Below are 19,036 nucleotides of genomic sequence, written 5' to 3' on the forward strand. Positions count from 1 at the left end.
TGGAAGGTTCTATTTTTCCATGTGTCTATATTTATATATAGGGTGTAAGAACCCCAGCCTTGCAACTTTCTGCAATGCAAGAAGGAGATTATACCTATCAGCTCACTGTGACTGATACAGCAGGACACCAAGCCACTACAGAGGTCATTGTTATTGTCCAGCCAGGTAAGTAATAACTTCATTTCCTGGCTCTTCCTCTTACCTGTTGCCTTTGTAATATGGAAAACTAAGGATCCTTTAGAAATAACCCTGTTTGTAGGTAAAACAACCAATTGTTTGTCCCAGGCTGCTTCTGTTGAATAGCTTCTTTATATTTGTATCTTATCAAGAGGTACTAATTTTGCTAAGAAAAACTGACCCCCAACTAATTATCTCCCTAAGGTATGAAAGTTATTTGTTATCTACAGAAGGAAATAGTAGAAAAAGAGAGAATAGTTCTATACAGCCTATTCCCACTTCTGAAAAAAAGATGACATTGATGGTGGAGTCAGTAGCATTCGTTTCATAAACAAAGGAAAGGGCACTTGTATTTGTAGGCAAGGTGGTAGTTCTGGACATGGCTCTTTCATCAACAGAAAAATTCTTTCTCCCTCAAGAGAGATTTGGGTCAAATGAGAAATCTATAAACAACTTGGGTCCTCTTTGACTTATCCCTTTGCTTCATCCCCCATATTCAATCTGTCACCAAGTCTTATTGATTCTGCCCTTTCCGGAGTCTCTGTGGCATTCAGCTTTTCCCCCTTGTCACTATCATCATCATAATCATTATAGCTGACATTTATATAGAGCTTTACCACAAAGTGCTTTAAAAACACAATAGCACTGCCCAACATCTCTGTGAGATGTATAGAACTAATGTTATCACATTTTACAAATAAATAAACTTTAGTCCATAGGTTTTCAGTGGGGCTTATGTCAGATGAGTTCCATACCATTAAAGCATGTTTATCTCTATCTCTCTTAAGCTTTTTCATGTGTGACATAGTATAAGGTTGTCTTGCAATATTCCATCTCCATTTATGAATTTCTATAATTCTGGAACAGCTCTGCTTCTCATTATATCATCATTTTTATCAGAGTTCATCAGTCTCTCAGTAGCTTTATAAGACTTCTCCTTGCCAAGGCAAACTCATCTGCATGGAAATCCCATCTTCTCCAACAGATTGGTCTCTCTATCATTCCCACTGACACTAATCTTTCATCTCTTCCTGTCTTCTGGCTACATCCCTGTTGCCTACAAACATGCCCAGGTCTCCTGCATCCTCAAAAAACCCTTATTTGAGCCTTCCATCCCTGCTAACTATCATCCCATATCTCTTCTGCCTTTTCTGGCTAAACTCCTTGAGAAGACACTCTACAATCATTGCTTTCACTTTCTTTCCTCCCACTCTCTTCTTAACTCTCTACAGACTGGCTTCTGACTTCACCATTCAAACAAAACTGCTCTCTCTAAAGTTACCAATGACTTTTTTTTTCTCTTTTCTTACATGATTCATGTTTTCACTTTCCCCTTCACCCCTCCTTTACCACCACCACCCATATCTGACATGCATTTCCACTGGTTTTAACACGTGTGATCAGTCAAGACTTCTTTACATATTATTGATAGTTGCATTGGTGTGGTCATTTAGTGTCTACATTCCCAACCATGTCCGCATCAACCCATGTGTTCAAGCGGCTGTTTTACTTCTCTGTTTCCACTCCTGCAGTTCTTCCTCTGAATGTGGATAGCGTTCTTTTCCATAAGTCCCTCAGAATTGTTCTGGGTCATTGCATTGCTGCTAGTACAGAAGTCCATTACATTCGATTTTACCACAGTGTATCAGTCTTTGTGTACAACATTCTTCTGGCTCTGCTCCTTTCACTCTGCATCAATTCCTGGAGGTCTTTCCAGTTCACATGGAATTCCTCCAGTTTATTATTCCTTTGAGGACAATAGTATTCCATCACCAGCATATACCACAATTTGTTCAGCCATTCCCCAATTGAAGGGCAGTCCCTCGTTTTCCAGTTTTTTGCCATCACAAAAAGCGCGGCTATAAATATCTTTGTACAAGTCTGTTTATCTATGATCTCTTTGGGGTACAAACCCAGCAATGCTATGGCTGGATCAAAGGGCAGGCAGTCTTTTAGCGCTCTTTGGACATAGTTCCAAATTGCCTTCCATAATAGTTGGATCAGTTCACAGCTCCACCAGCAATGCATTAATGTCCCAATTTTGCCACATCCCCTCCAACATTCATTACTCTCCCCTGCTATCATTTTAGCCAATCTGCTAGGTGTGAGGTGGTACCTCAGAGTTGTTTTGATTTGCATTTCTCTAATTATTAGAGATTTAGAACACTTTCTCATGTGCTTATTGATAGTTTTGATTTCTTTATCTGAAAATTGCCTATTCATATCCCTTTCCCATTTATCAATTGGGGAATGGCTTGATTTTTTATACAATTGATTTACCTCCTTGAGTAATTAGACCTCTGTCAGAGATTTTTGTTATAAAGATTTTTTTCCCCAGTTTGTTGTTTCCCTTCTGATTTTGGTTGCATTGTTTTTGTTTGTACAAAACCTTTTTAATTTAATATAATAAAAATTATTTATTTTACATTTTGTAATTTTTTTCCAGCTCTTGCTTGGTTTTAAAATCTTCCCTTTCCCAGAGATCTGAGAGGTATACTATTCTATGTTCACCTAATTTTCTTATAGTTTCCTTCTTTATATTCAAGTCATTCATCCATTCTGAATTTATCTTGGTGTAGGGTGTGAGATGTTGATCTAAATCTAATCTCTCCCATATTGTTTTCCAATTTTCCCAACAGTTTTTGTCAAATAGTAGATTTTTGTTCCAAAAGTTGGGCTCTTTAGGTTTATCATTCACTGTCTTGCTGACGTCACTTACCCCAAGTCTATTCCACTGATCCTCCCTTCTGTCTTTTAGCCAGTACCATATCATTTTGATGACCGCGGCTTTATAGTATAGTTTAATATCTGGTACTGTTAGGCCACCTTCCTTCATTTTTTTTTTATTATTTCCCTTGATGTTCTTGATCTTTTGTTCTTCCAAATGAACTTTGTTATAGTTTTTTCTAATTCAATAAAACAGTTTGGTGTTTTGATAGGTGTGGTACTAAATTGGTAAATTAATTTGGGTAGAATGGTCATTTTTGTTATGTTAGCTCGTCCTACCCATGAGCAATCAATGTTTTTCCAATTGTTTAGATCTAGTTTTAATTCCCAATGACTTCTTAATTGCCAGTCTAATAACTTTTTCTTAATCCTCATTTCCCTTAACCTATCTGCAGCTTTTGACACTGTCATTCATCTTCTCCTTGATATTCTCTTTTCCCTTGGTTTTTTTTTTTTACCTTCTGTCTTCGAGTCAATACTTTGTATTGGCTCCAAGGCAGAAGAGTGGTAAAGGGTAGGCAATGGAGGTCAAGTGACTTGCCCAGGGTCACACAGCTAGGAAGTGTATGAGGCCAGATTTGAACCTAGGACCTCCCATCTCTAGGCCTGACTCTCAATCCACTGAGCTACCCAGCTGCCCCACTTTTCCCTTGGTTTTTGCAACACTACTCTCTCCAAGTTTTCCTCCTACTTTATCTAACTACTCCTTCTCTTTCTCCTTTTCATTTTCTACCTAGCTCATCCGCTTCTCAGCTATCAGATTATCTCCCTAAAGCCCAGTCTAACTATGTTCTCCCCTTTCCTCCATTCAATAAACTCCAGGATTAAATAGAAAACTCTTTGTTCAGGGCAGCTACATGGCTCAGTGGATAGAGAGCCAGCCCTGGAGATGGGAAGTCTTGAGTTCAAATGTGGCCTCACATACTTCCTGGCTATGTGATCCTGGACAAGTCACTTAACCCCGGTTGCCTAGTCCTCACCTCTCTTCTGCCTTGGAACCAATACTAAGTATCACATCTATGAAGGTAAGGGTTTAAAATAAAAATATTAGAAACAAAGAATAAAAAACTCTCTGTTTAGTGTTCAAAGACCTTCATAACCTGACCCCTGTTATATTCAAATCCTGAGAAATGTTGGAGTCACCTTGATTGACAAGGGAGGCAGTTGGAGAGATTGGAATGTTCCCAGATACCTTGAGCAAGGGGCAAAGTCGGTTGCCCTGAGAGTATAAATACCCCTAACAGACATCTGGAGGGGGTCTTTGGTCTTTGTTCCCTAGATCTTTAGGTCTCTGAATCTTCCTAACTTTTTAGGTCTCTTGGTCCCTGGTGAAGGGAGGAAGGGAGGTCTGAAGAAGCAGTGGGTGAGTAGGATCTATATATTTCCTGAAGGCTGTGAGAGCAAATACATCATCAAAAACTGATAGTGAGAAGCTGAGAGAAAATCACCAACACTGCTGCATTAAGGACAGTCACTTTCTGGTTTGGCACTGGCCAGGCTGAGCCAGAGGGGTTGTGAAGAATAAAGCTCCAGGTTCTACTAAGTCAATAGCCTCCAGCCCTGAGTGATTATAGATTATAGATATTAGATTGACAGGGTCTCCAGTCCCCAATCCTTGTCCTGATTATCCTTTCCCTTATTATAGATTACAGATAAAGTGTTTAATAAGTACCTTCCTGAGTGGTCTTTATATCATGACCCTTGGGGAGGGAGCAAACACAGTCGGATAAAAACGTGATCCAAGGCTAATCAGAACCCAATATTAATAATTGATCCAACCCTAGGTTGGACCTGAAAGGGTTACCCATCCACTTAACCTTTCCGGGTCCTTCCCTAGGCAACTGTTATTGAAAGGGGAAATGATAACATCTAGCAAGGGTGATCAGGTTGATGTTCCCCCATCACCAGCACCTAGGAAGAATACAAAGATACATCCACCTCACTGGTATCCATATCTCCCTTAGGACTTAGGACCTTTCCCTTTCTTTATAACATCCCTTCCTACCTTTCCAGTCTTCTTATCCCTTGGTTTCACCCATGTACTCTGATTCATTGATATTGGCTTCCTGACTATTTCATTCCATCTTTTGACTCTAGGCATTTTCTCTGGCTGTGCCCCATGCTTGAAATAGTCTTCCTCCCTTATTTCCTTCTACTGACCTCCCTAGCTTCTTTCAAATTCCAACTAAAATCTCATCTTGTCCATGAACCGTTTTCAGATCCATCTTAATTCTATTGCCTTCCTTCTGTGATTACCACTATGCTTTCTCTTTTCATAATTTGCATTTGGTCTCTATTAGACTGTGAGCTCCTTGAGAGTCATGACCATTTTTTCCCTTTTTCGTATTTGTATCATCAGTGCTTAGCCCATCACCTAGCACTTTCTTAATAAATCGTGTTGACTTATTACTGCAAGTAAAAGGTCCCTCAATATTCTTTTTGGGCGAATGTCTTAAATTTTGATGAACATAACAAGACCTTACAGGTTCAACTTGACTTCTTTTGAAAATTTATTTTTATTCTGAACTTAACAAATACCAACACAGAACAGAAAAATAGATCTCTGTTATAAACAGCTTGTTTTTCTTTTTTTAAGTATATAATGAGATCAGCAAACCTGTAGTTTTAAAAACTGTCCCGCTTTTCTGTACTTCTTTCTCAATCTCTGTTCTCTTCTAGTCTTCTTTCTCTTTCTTGCATTTTTATTATTGGTGTTTTGGGGAAAGAAAGGGACTACCCTTCTCCCTCATCCTCCCTTTCCATCCATTGTGGGGGAAAGGAAATATACTGCCTTTATAAAGTACACACACACACACACACATTATTACCAAACTTGTTTGTTTTATTCTATGTTTCTCTATAAAGAGGACAGCTTGCTTCATCATTCCTATGTTGAGAACTTAGAGGCAGCTGGATATAGAACACTGGCTTAGAGTTAGGAAGATCTGAGTTCAAATTCAGCCTCAGGCACTTACTGGCTTTGCAGTCCTAAACAGGTCATTTGACCTGTCTTACTCATTTTTGTCAACTATAAAACTAGGGATAATAATCTCCCAGGGTTGTTATGAGGAGCAAAAGTAACATTTGTAAAGCACTTTGCATAATGCCTGGCACAGAATAAGTCCTTGATAAATGTTTATTTTCTTCCTCTGAAATCATGTTTGGTCATTGATCCATTTAGAGTTCCTAAGTCCTTCAAAGTGGTATATGAATTTAATATACATTGTATTCTCTTATTCTATTTGAAAACCCATTTTTAGTCAGTATCAGCCCCGCTTTTGACTACCTGTTGTGCTGGCATCCAGAAGGGAATGGCTGAAGCCCCCAAGCTATGAATGATATGGCAAAAAGTCAGGACTCAGACCCAGTTAGAGGTTAAGTCTGTCTAATCAGAGAGTACCAGGAAGAGTGGTGAAAACTGGCTTGATAAAAGAGGGGACACAGGAAGTTCACTCTCTTTTGCTGGACACTTGCCAATCTGTCTCCCTTCTCTTGGGCTTTTAACTCTTAGCACACAGCCTCTTGTAGGAGAAGATGCTGTAGCCTCTGAAAACGGGTTGATAATTAGGTACAGCCAGGTGATCGTGTGATCTTTATCTCTCTCTCTAATCTTTACTAATAAATAATTATAATTATATATATCACATAAATATAATTAATATGCAGGCTCTGGAGAATTTTAATCATAACAGTTGGCTGACCATTAATTTGGGAGATGCCCCTCTCTTGCTTTTTCTTTTCTCTATTTTTCGTTGTCGTGTAAGTCTGACTTACAGGTAGATTAGAATTTTTGTTTTTGAGTTCTGGGTTCCTGAGAAGCTGTCATGGAGTTTGGGGTAAGACGATCATTTCTTTCATGTGTTACTTTTAATAGGAAGAGGAAGCAATAGAATAAGCTAGGCACAGAAGTTAGAAAAGCAAAAAATCTAGCCAAAAAGACGGGAATACGTGTGTAAATTTAATGAAGAAATGACTTTCCATTTTATCCCCAGTTTTTCTTTAAAATTAAACTGTACTTAAGTGGTTCAACAAAACCATGTGGTCTCAAGTAAGGTGGAGTTTTTCTTTTCTTTTTGGGAGGTCTTAGTTTGAAAATGGGGAATGCTCAGAGCATCCCAAGTGAGAGCCTCTTCCATACATTATTTATCTCATGGGCAGAGAAAAGTTTACCAATTGATCCAGGCATGTCTAGAAAGGAAGCAATTTATTTCTATAGATCCTGGCCAAAAAGAATCTTTACATAGTTTCAAATATGGTTCCTTTGATTACAAGACATTAAAAGAGTTAAAATTAGCTATTGGGAAATAACAATCACAAGGAACTTGGGTACTGGTATATTTGGGCACTATTCCTAGACTGATCCACTCCTCCAGTGTGTAAGCTGGCTAAGCCTGATGCCCCTTTACCTATTTTCAGGGACCCTCCCCAAAATTTTCTTTGTCCTTCTGTGCTCCACATTGTTCATCCACACCCTGACCCCTGCTTGATTTCTTTTCCCCACAGATATGACCTTCACCCTAGAGCTCTGTCTTTCAACTCTGCCCCACAGACCTCTCTGACCAAACTCCTTCATTCTGTTCCTGCCTCCACTTCTCCCATCTTTTGCACACTATCTTTTTTTTTATCTTTTTTTTTTTTTTAATAAACCCTTAATTTCAGTGTATTGTCTCATAGGTGGAAGAGTGGTAAGGGTTGGCGATGGGAGTCAAGTGACTTGCCCAGGGTCACACAGCTGGGAAGTGTCTGAGGCCGGGTTTGAACCTAGGACCTCCTGTCTCTAGGCCTGACTCTCACTCCACTGAGCTACCCAGCTGCCCCCTGCACCCTATCTTACTCAGAGACTCCTCCAACTTCTCTTCCTCCTTGTCTTTTCTATTTAGTCTCCACTCAGGCTTCAGACCAAATAGTGGAAAATGATGTCTCCCCTAAAGGCATGTTTCCTCTGAGGGAAGTTAACCACAGATAATCGTAAAGGAAACCTGGTAACATTAAGAAATCATGTGCCCTTTTCCCCATCTGATTTAAACATGTGGATAAAAGAGACCCCAAGCTTTGATACTGAACCCCTGTTTGTAATTAGGAGGTTCGAGAGCTTTTTCAGCACTTTATCCAAGCTGGATTGATTTAATTGACCTCATGTATGCATTACTCACTAAGGGAGAAAGACAGACCATTTTTGAAGTCACTCACTAATAGTGCTCAAAATGAGGACATGAAACATTGGCCACTACAGGACCACAATGGGACCCCAGTAATCCCGAGGAATATATAAGGTTATATGAGGCCAGGAAGGCACTATTGAAAGGTGTGAGGGACTGTTCTACTTGCCCAGACAATTGGAAAAAATTTGAATACGTTAATCAGGAAGTGAATAAGGATCCAAACCAATTTTACAATTTGGTCAGTGATATAGGAGTGTGATTTGTAGGACTTGACCCGACTAAACGCACTGATTCCCACATGATAAGGTGCCATTTTGTGAACTATTCATCTGCAAAAATAAAAGATTCAAAAACATGGCCTAGAATGAACATAGAACAATTGAAAAGCATAGCCATGTATATTTTTTAAGGGTGTGAGAGAGAGGAAAAAGAAAAAGCCAAAAAAGAGAATTTGGACAGAATTAAGCAGGACAGGAAAAGAGACACAGCTATTTTGGCTCCCATTTTAACAACTACAGTTGAAGAGATCATAGCCCCTTTGAAGGAAGTTGCAAAGATGCTAACAGATAGAGGTTCAATACAGTGTTATTTCTGTGGCAAGCCAGATCATCTAGCAATGAATCATAGAAGAAAAACTCAGGAATTTCGAAACAAAACTAGAGAAATAATAGAAATAACTCCAACATGGATTGTAATTCTCATGAGGCAAACCACAGTACCCCTCAAGGGAACTGTATTCAATGTGGGGGATATCAGAAGAGTCATGATTTGTGATGGTGTGAGGGAGGGGAAGGGACAACTCCTTTCCAGACCTTGATGTTTTGACGCCAATTATTCCAATCTACTCCCCTCCCCCTAGTAAAGAGCCTAATGTGACCCTTAAAATTGGAATGCTTATTATGATTGCCTCCTAGATACTGGGGCTTCCAGATCAGTCTTAGTGAGAAAACCCAATTCTGAATGTAATTCTATTGATTTTTTTTAAAGTGTGATTGGAATGTCAAAGAAGCCTCAAAATGTTATTAAACTTTCTTCTCACATGTCTGTCAATAGAATATTCATTCCTCTTAATGCCTGATTACCCTACAAATCTGTTAGGGAGAAATCTCTTATGTAAACTAAGGGCCACTCTATCATGCTCTCCAAATGGCTTTTTGCCCCTAGAACTGCCTAAGGACTCTCTGACTTTGTTCCTCATCCTTCTTCCTGATAGTCAGGTGATAGTAGCCCCATCCTTTGAAATCCTAGCAGATATCTCTGATTCTGATTTTATCTTCTGATGCAGGCCTCTTTAAATCAGCTGTTCATGTTCAGATGAAGATAAAAGGTGTTCCCCCCCTTCACCTTCTATTCCTCAGAATCCTTTAACACCAAGTAAGCTATTGAAGGAATTTCCATGATAACTGATTCATTAATTGAGAAAGCAATAATAATTTCATGTAAATCTGAATATAATTCACCAATTGTCCCATAAAAAAGTCCAAACCAGGCCCAAAAAAGAAACTTGTTTATTGATTTGTACAAGATCTGCATGCAGTTCATTCACATCATACCTCTGAAACCAGTCGTTCCAAATCCTACAACCATCATCTCCTTGGGGAAGCTATATATTATAGTAATGAATCTCTGTTGTCATTTTTCTCTATTCCTACTCATAAAAATTCTAGAAAAAATATTTGCCTTCACCTGGAAAGGTTCGTAGTTGATATGAACAAGATTACTTCAGGGATTTGTAGAGAGTCCAACTTTGTTTTCACAAATTTTACAACAGGACCTAGCTAATATTTGGGGGGATAGTTTTATGATTGTTTGTTAACAGCTTACTTTTAGCAGCTTCAGATACACAAATATGTCAGGAAGACAATAAGCATCTTTTCTTAGAACTTCACAGGAGAGGCCACAAAGTTTCTGGGTCAAAGAATCAGTTGTACCTTCCAAAGGTAGAATATTTAGACTTTGTTTTAACTGTTGGCGCCTACTCCATTTTCCCCAAGCACATTGAAATTATTCAGCAACTCACAGCTCTCTCTACAAAGAGACAGCTGAGGGCAATCCTGGAGGTAACAGAATTCTGTTAACAATGGGTTCCCTTGTACCTCTGATTAAATATTTAGTCCCTGTACCCCTTCAGTTAGACTCCCAATACCTGTCAGCTCTCACAGAATTAAAACAAGCCATTCTGTCTGCCCCTGCTCTAGGAATTCCAGACTACAAAAAGTGATTACTTTGTATATAACCAATCAGAGAGGAATAGCTTCTGGAGTCTTGACTTAAGCCTTGGGACTTACATAGCACTCAGTTGCTTACTGCTCTGCACAGCTAGATGCAGTGGCTGCTGGAACACCACTTTGCCTCAGGTTGGTTGCTGCCACAGCCCTTCTGGTGAACAAACCATCAGACATCATCCTTGGTTCTCCTTTAATTGTTCTTTGATCCCATGAGGGCTAGGCATTACTGCTCCAATTGAATATTGGCATTTTCAGATCAAAGGCTTATTAGATTTGAGATAACTTTGTTAGGGAAAGAAAATAACTGTACAGTCCTTAATCCTGCAACACTGCTTCCTAATGTGTCCGTCTCTAGGGAACCACTATATAGTTGTGAATTAGCAGTGGGCATGGCTAAAAAGCCCAGGAATGATTTCTCTGATACTACCTTAGAAAACTGATTTAATTCTATTTACTTATGGTTCTTCTCTTATACAGGTTCTTCTCTTATTTGGCATATTGAAACACAAGGGCTGCTAATGTCACAGAGTTTCCTACCATTTTTGGCAGCTTCACTACCCTATAATATTAGTGCTTGGGGAGCAGAACTGCTAGCCCTCGGAAATAACTGCATATATGCTATGGGGAAGATAGCAACAATTTACAATAGCGATGGCAAACCCTTTTAGATTCCTTGTGCCGTGCCTCATCCCCTGAGACTGAGTGCTGCACCCCTCCATCATCTTACCCACCCGGAGAGGGAAGGGAGAAAGAATTCCCATTGGGCTGCTAGGCAGAGGGGCAAATGAAGTGAGGAATGTTTTCAGGGCCCATGAGGAGAGGGAGGGGAATGGCCTGAGTGCTCTGCTCCCCTCTAGCTCTGCCTCCTGTGAGTTGCCTACCTTATCCCAGACAGGAAGGAGGAAGTTCTCCCATAGGGCTGCTGGGCAGAGGGGTGAATGAAGTGAAGAATGTCTTCAGTTGCTTGGAAAGGGGGAAGGGAGCAGCTCCACCCTCTGCCTTTCTAGTAACTAACCTCTTTGGCACATGTGCCATAGGTTTGCTATCACTGGTTTGCACAGATCCCAATTCTTGGGGTCTGTCATGCTATTGGGATGCCATGGATGCAAAGAGTTTTTTTTTTTTTTTTTACTTCAGCTGGCAAGACAATTGAACATGAAAAGATCATTAAAGAACTCCTCTCTGCTCTTCAACTACCTACGGTCTTGGCTATTGTTCATTGTTCTACCCATACAGGTGGTACTGACCCTGTTTCTAGAGGGAATCATTGGGCAGACACTACAGCTAAGCTTGCTGTCTTAGAAGGACTTGAATTAATTTGAACTCTGACATCTAATAATGAACCAAATGTTTCTCTCCCATAAGGAACAGGAAGTGGAGAAGTAAAAACACAGGTTTAAAGCAAAGCAGATTAATGGAGTTTGGGTGTCATCAGAAGGGAAACATCTACTCCCCAGAAGCTTCTATCATCAAATATGCTTATCTGTTCAGTAGAGTGGCCACTTTGGTACTCAAGATCGTGGACTCTGTTAAAAGAGTTTGGGTGACTGCAAGTATTTCTAATATTGCCTCTTGCGTATATGATGCCTGCCCTGCTTGCCAGGCATTTAATCAGCATACTTTCTACACCAAGACTTTTGGTGAGCATCCCCTGGCTTACATACCTTTTGAACATTTGCAAATTAATTTTATCGGTATGCCAAAAGCTGGACATTATAAAGTTTGTCTTGTTATAGTAGACCAACTCATTAGATAGATTAAAGCCTTCCTTAGTACTCACGCCACAGCAGCTTTTGTTGCTAAAATGCTACTGAGGGAGATTGTTTGGCCTACCTGCATGCATTGATTCAGATAGGGGAACTCATTTTACTGATTCTGTTTTATCGCGTTTATTCTTGTTTGGGAATTATTCCCAAATTCCGTATACCTTACCATCCCCAGAGTTCAGGCCAAGTTGAACATATGAATAGAGAACTTAAAAACATGTTTGGCAAATTGTGCACTAACTGGCCTGAGGTTCTCCCCTTGGCCCTATTTTACCTTTGCAGTAGACCATAGGGAAATCTGCATGTCTCACCATTTGAAATGCTTTTGGACATCCCTTCCTATGTAGGCCAAACCTTTTCCCCCTCCATACACATCATGGGGGGTGTGGGGTAGCATTCTGTTGCTTCTTATATTATAGGAATTACATATCAAATTACATGAATTTCACAAAAATATGGGGCTACTATACAGGCTGGACCTTTGGATTTCTCACTCCATGATCTACACCCAGGAGTCAAGATGTATGTAAAGAACTTGTAGCAAACTGGAGGGATTCAGCCTACTTGGGAAGACCCTTCCCAAAGTGTTGCTAACTATTCTAACTACCATCAAAATTGGAGAAAAAGACTCCTAGATTCATTGCTCTCATGTAAAATGGGTACCATCTACTAACACTGATTAATTGTATCATGTCATTTTTATATTGTACATCATTGCTTCTTTGTTTTTGGATTTGATCTTGTTTTCATTTTATTATCTTTTTGTGATTAGGGAGTTTATAGGTAAATCTGGTTTACTCTGTTTAAGAAAACGCTACCCTCATTTGGTGGTATTTTATTCTTAACATTAAGCCATGTTACATTTTCCTCTTTTGTTCCCTCTTCTGATGACCGGATTATGGATAATACCATTATTAAGGTCCATAGACAAATAGGACATACCCTACACTAAGGCAAGATCATTGGACCTTATGGATGCTGGGTCTGTCACTAATTCCATCAGAGTTCTGTTTTATCACGGGCAACAATTCCAATCCATAAGAATGAGACCTTGCCACAACTTATACCTAATAAGGATTATATAATAACAAACAAGCCTTTTGCCCCCTTTTGTTTTTGTTATATTTCACATCAATAGTGACAGGAGTCCACCTACCTTGTCACAACCTTTATCATTGGTTTTTGAGAGATTCAGATATTTTTAAAACTCAGTTGATTTTAACATGTTTTCTAAGGTAATTTTCAGATATTTGGGAGCTCCACTACCACTAGCTGATCATGTGCCTATCTTTGACTTATGTGTGAAAAGGGGTAAGGGACGATTGAATAGCAGGTAATATTGGGTGATAATGTGAAGTGCAACCTCACTATTCCATTCTATTTCACAACATTTATTTATGCTATTTATGCTAAGACAAAGCTCAATAGTACAAAGAATAGAACACATAAATACATATCCTTTGCAACTGTTACTCCCTCATCTCAGCTGAAGACAGATTTCCTTTTGGTGACTCTCTGAGCAATTCTTTGTTTGCAATGCTTCAGCTTACTTTTCCTTCCCCAAGGATAGTATGGGATCTGTAGTTTGGCCTATGTTACCTCTACTAGTATGGGTGCATAATCATTTTATTGGCCAGGTAGACAAGTCCACAGCTAGGAATGTGGACACTTGGTATCATACATACAGAGCAAGAGATCTAGGCCTAATTCAATAGCCACTTTATCTGCAGCACAGAGATTTTGGGGGGTTGCTACTGAGGTGAGTAATAGATTCTATTAGAAATATCTCTGCTGAGGTTGAAAAATTGGCTCAGTATGATTCAAGTCATCTTCCAGACTTTTAAGTCTATCTTTTTCCTCCTGGAAGAGACTTATTCCTTGGCAAAGACAGTCATACAAAACTGTCTAGCCCTTGATATGCTTATAGCCCCTTGGGGGGGGGGGTAACCTATGCTCTTATTAATGTCTTATTATTACATAAAAAGATCAGGTGAAATTGTTACAAATGTCTATGAACTTCAAAGAATTTTGAATGACACTCAGAAAATTACTTTAGACCCATATGGCATCTGATGATGCATGGTGGAACCTCTCAGGGAACAACTATAGCCAAATAGGCCTTTTTAATCCTAGGAACTTGTGTCCTTTTCAGACTTTGCCTTAGTTGTGGCATTAAAGTCTATGCCAAGCTTTCACCAGGAGAAAAACTTATGTACACTTCCTAAAGATCATGACCATGTGTGGAAGATAATAGATTTAACTTTTAAGTAATCAGTCTGTATTTTTTTATGCATATGTTTTAACTGTTACATTGTTTAATGGGGTTTGCGATATGATCTTTTTAAATTTATTTTCCTTTCTCATTTAAGTGTGATTTTTTTTCAAACTTGAGTTTATGGAATTACAACTGGTATTTGGTATTAAAGGATCAGTTTACAGTGTCTAACAGCTGACAACATTGCATACCCCAGATCTTAGACTATTGAAACTTGCCATTGGTTATTAAATCTTATGAGACTATAACTGATTTGAGTTATGATGTTGAGTCTGATTCCAGGAAAAAGGACTGCTAACAACCCCTGTGGGATGGTAAATGTTAATGCCAAAGTGGGAGAGTTGCCTCAGGAGAGACTTGGGGAAGTGGCTATTCGGCAAAGTTCTGAGGTCATTCTTCTCTATTTTAGCCTATAAGATATGAGACTAAAATATATCCCTATTTGGCTCTAACTCTGGCTTGCTATCCCTATGATTGGAGTAGAAATCAGACCAGAAGACCACATTCCCCCTTTTGTTAGACTTCTTTTTTTTTTTCTTTGGCATGGCAGCTTTCTTTAGTCATGGCAGATAGTAGATAACTACAGTATTCTTGCACCTGACCTACAAGTTTGTAGAATATAAACTATCTCCACTAGACCTTGAATATGTATCAGGGACTTATGATTTTAATTTATTTATATTTATATATGAATTTTTTTCTTTCCTCTTGTTTTTGGGAGAAGTGATCCATATATTATTTAATGCTTTCTTAGTCAGTAACCTAGTGCCCAGACATACATCCTTTACCAAATCTATTGTTGCCGTAAATGAATATTCACTGTGTTAGAATACTATTTTGTGTTACCCTCAAGTTATGTTAGGATTAGATCCTGGGTAGTATCTTATCCTCCTGCGACAAAGAGATTGTGAAATTACCTAAAAGTCCATAGACTAAGATCTTTTTAAAGCAGTTTTAAGGAAACATATCACCAATAACCTGGATCATGAAAGCATATCTCCTGGAGAAGATGCTGTAAGGACCATCATGATTCCAAATGGACTAAAAATGATGACAGCAACAGAAGATATTCCCCAGAAATCAAACACTACATCGTGAGACTCTGAGTGAGCCTTTGGATGTAATGAACTGAACTAATGGGTATTGGGCCTTCCATCTACTTTCTTCTTCTCATTTGCCATTATTTTATCCTGATTGATTATATCCTCATTATAAAACTCTTGTGCCAAAAAAGGGAATGCTCCCTAATAGCTCCTTGTCAATATGCCTATAAATCTTTTTTTTAATATGTTAAGAAATACCTGTAGAGGGGCAGCTGGGTAGCTCAGTGGATTGAGAGTCAGACCTAGAGACAGGCGGTCCTAGGTTCAAATCCAGCCTCAGACACTTCCCAGCTGTGTGACCCTGGGCAAGTCACTTGACCCCCATTGCCCACCCTTACCACTCTTCCACCTAGGAACCAACACACAGAAGTTAAGGGTTTAAAAAAAAAAGAAATACTTGTAGACAATTCTGAGGGACTTATGAGAAAGAACACTATCCATATTCAGAGAAAGAAATGTGGGAGTAAAAACACAGAAGAAAATAATTTCCTTGATTACATGGTTCGATGGGCCATAACTGGGGATGTAGACTTTAAACCATCATCCTAGTGCAAATGTTAATAATATGGAAATAGATCTTGATCAACAATACATATAAAACCCAGTGGAATTGCTCATTGTCTACAGGATAGGGGAGGGAAAGAACATGAATCATGTAACCATGGAAAAATATTCTAAATTAATTTAATTAATTATATATTTGGGGGGCGCCTGTAGTTAGACCCTCTGTGAAATGTATACCTTTGTGCCCTTATTCTTTGGCGAGTCAATCCTAAAATGTATAGATACTGTATATGGGATGATTCATTGGGAAGACTAACATGTTAATCTCCCAAAGAATGAGAGGTGGGATTTTGTGAATTTAATATAATTTGTACCCCACCCCCATTCCATTTGAAAACCCATTTTTGGTCAGTATCAGCCCCACCTTTTGACTACCTGAAATGCTGGCATCCCAAGGGGATGGCTGAAGCCCTTGAGCTACATACAGATGGCATGACAAAAAGTCAGTTTTTGGACTGAGATGGAGATTAAGCCTGTCCAACCAGAGAGTCCCAGAAGTGATGAAAAATGACTTAATAAGAGAGGGAACACAGGAAGAGTGCTCTTGCAGGACACTTGTCACTGTCTCTCCCCCTCTTAGGCATTTAATTCAGTGCATACTAGCTTGGCACTATAATGTTGATATTAGAAATTAAATCTTGTTATATTAGTTTAGAGATAAGAAGTAGAGAAGCTGGCTTGAAAAAGAATTGGAGTTTTAAACAGATCTGAGACAGTGTCAGTTTCAAGTGTTGATAGTTTAATGATTTTCTAAGGCAGTTTCTCTCTCTGGGTGTGGCAGTTAGTCTCTTGGAGTGGCAGTTACTTTGAGGTGGGAGCAGTGACTCTCATTCTGGAGTGCTGAGAGAAGGTGACATCTTCTTTTCTCTCTCTTGTCTGAGATAGAAGGAAAGGAGGGAAAAACCTGAAGGAACTAAGTGATTTCCTTTTCCAACTTGGGAAACACTAGTGACCGTCTATTGCTAGTTCATAACTTGTTTTTATATCTGAGACGACCAAACAAAACCTGGTCTTTGGTTTGGACTCTGAGTCTGCTAAGGCTCAGAGTCCTAACATGGTACTTGCTGAGCCTCAGCCAGCTGGTCTTTGTTATTTTTATAATTTCATATAAGGATAATAGTATTAGTTTTATTGTAAAATAGGGAAAATTTGGGTTAGTCAGATCAGGAAGGATCAGTGTAGGGTGTGGGAACAGGAGAAGCAGTTCCTTGCGGAACCAGGGAGTTTTATTTTGGGTAGAGTTAGAATCCCTTAGAGTTAGAAATCCTTTTTTTTTTTAATCCTTATATTCTCCATAAATAGTTTGTTTTTAAATAACAAGAGTCTCCTTAGTGTCCTTGCTCTTGGCCCTGAAGAGAAGTTCACTTATGAGCTTCACTTCAATTATATAAACTGAAGATACTTTGTAAGCATAACAAGCAGAGTATCAAATCAATTTATAATCAATAATCAATTCATTTACATTAATTTTTATAGTTTTGGCACATCAACTAGGAGTCAAACCTAGTTCTTCTGATCCGTAGTCATGTGATCTTTCACTAACCTTTACTAATAAATATAAATTAATATACAATCTCCAGAGAAATTTAATCATAACAGGAGAAGGTGAATTTACAATATTGTTATGATTGCACAAATAATTTTCATTGTACCTGCTTCACTCTGCATCAACTCGTAGAGGTCTTCCCAAGTTTCTCCAGAATTGTTCATTTTATCATTTCTTCTAGCACAGTAATATTCCATTACATTTCATATATCTTAACTGGTTTAGCCATTCCCCAGGAGGTAGACACTCCTTTAGTTTCTAGTCCTTTGCTTCTACAAAAAGAGCTGCCATAAATAATTTGTACATATAGTTCCTTTTCCTCTTTCTTTGATCTCCTTGGGATTTATGCCTAGTAAATAGAGCTGGGTCAGGGCATAGTGCTTTATACATTTCAAGCCATTTTTCAGTCATGTCTAACTCTTTGTGACCCCTTTTTGTGTTTTCTTAAGAGAGATACTGGAATGGTTTGCCTTTTCCTTCTCCATCTCATTTTGCAATGAGGAAGCTGAGGCAAGCCAGGATTAATTGACTTTCCCAGGATCCCACAGCTAGTAAGTGTCTGAGGCCAGATTTGAAGTCAAGAAGGTGAGTCTTCCTGACTCCATGCCCTATACTTTATCCACTGTGCCACCTAGCTGCCCAAAGTAAATAATAAACACAATAAATGCTTCATTCATTAGTTCAAAAGATAGGCACAATTTAATGACTTTAGGGGCATAGTTCCAAATTGCTTTCTAAAGTAGTTGTACTGATGCATAACTACACCAACAGGGCCTTAATGGGCCTATTTTCCTACAATCTTTAGTTTTCTTTCAAATTTGCCAATCTAAAACTCACCTAGGATTCTGAAAACAGTTTTGTTTTATCCTTGAATTAAAAGAGGAAGCTTTGTCAATAAAAACGATCTTTTTTTTCCGATCCTAAGTATTCTAATTATTTTCTTGCCCTGACATACAGTTTTCTCTTCACAGAAATGGTTAGCAGCTCTTTGTACTGGTCTTCTATCCTGCATCACACTGTAGAAAGATCTGTAGCAACTGTTCAAGTTACCATCTTCTTCTAAAAGTCTTTGTTTTCTGAGAACTAATAAGTCTTTTGCTTTAATATTTTCTGTTATTGGCATTGTTTTTCACTTTTTACTACACTTTGTTTTACACTTTTATACAACTGTTGCTGTTTTGGGATGGGCTTGAGATACTTCTCTTTTCTAGACCAATAGCCAATACAATATCACTAACAGTCATTAAAATATGCTCTATAAGAACCAGTCATTTTGCATGTTTCCTTAGAATGATATCCATTATTAAAAACACAGCAAAAGAGAGCAATGAAATGTGTTTGGCACCATATCTAGCACTCATCTGACAGAGAACCAAAGTTGGAGAAATCAGCCCAATCTCATTTCATCTATCTGGTCAAAACCTGGTGTTCTGAGTCAGACTATATATATATATATATATATATGTGTGTGTGTGTGTGTGTGTGTGT

General features: G+C 38.7%; 1 protein-coding gene across 1 annotated transcript in view; it reads left to right on the forward strand.

Moving 5' to 3' along the window:
• The window catches only part of KIAA0319L (KIAA0319 like), a 103,701-nt gene that overhangs the window by 58,459 nt on the left and 26,206 nt on the right, over positions 1-19,036 (forward strand). The window contains exon 10 of the mRNA XM_044668061.1: positions 42-165. Within this exon, the coding sequence (XP_044523996.1) occupies positions 42-165 (124 nt within the window). The remainder of the gene's footprint in view (positions 1-41; positions 166-19,036) is intronic.

This window comes from Gracilinanus agilis, chromosome 3 (assembly GCF_016433145.1).
Source record: "Gracilinanus agilis isolate LMUSP501 chromosome 3, AgileGrace, whole genome shotgun sequence".
NCBI lineage: Eukaryota > Metazoa > Chordata > Mammalia > Didelphimorphia > Didelphidae > Gracilinanus > Gracilinanus agilis.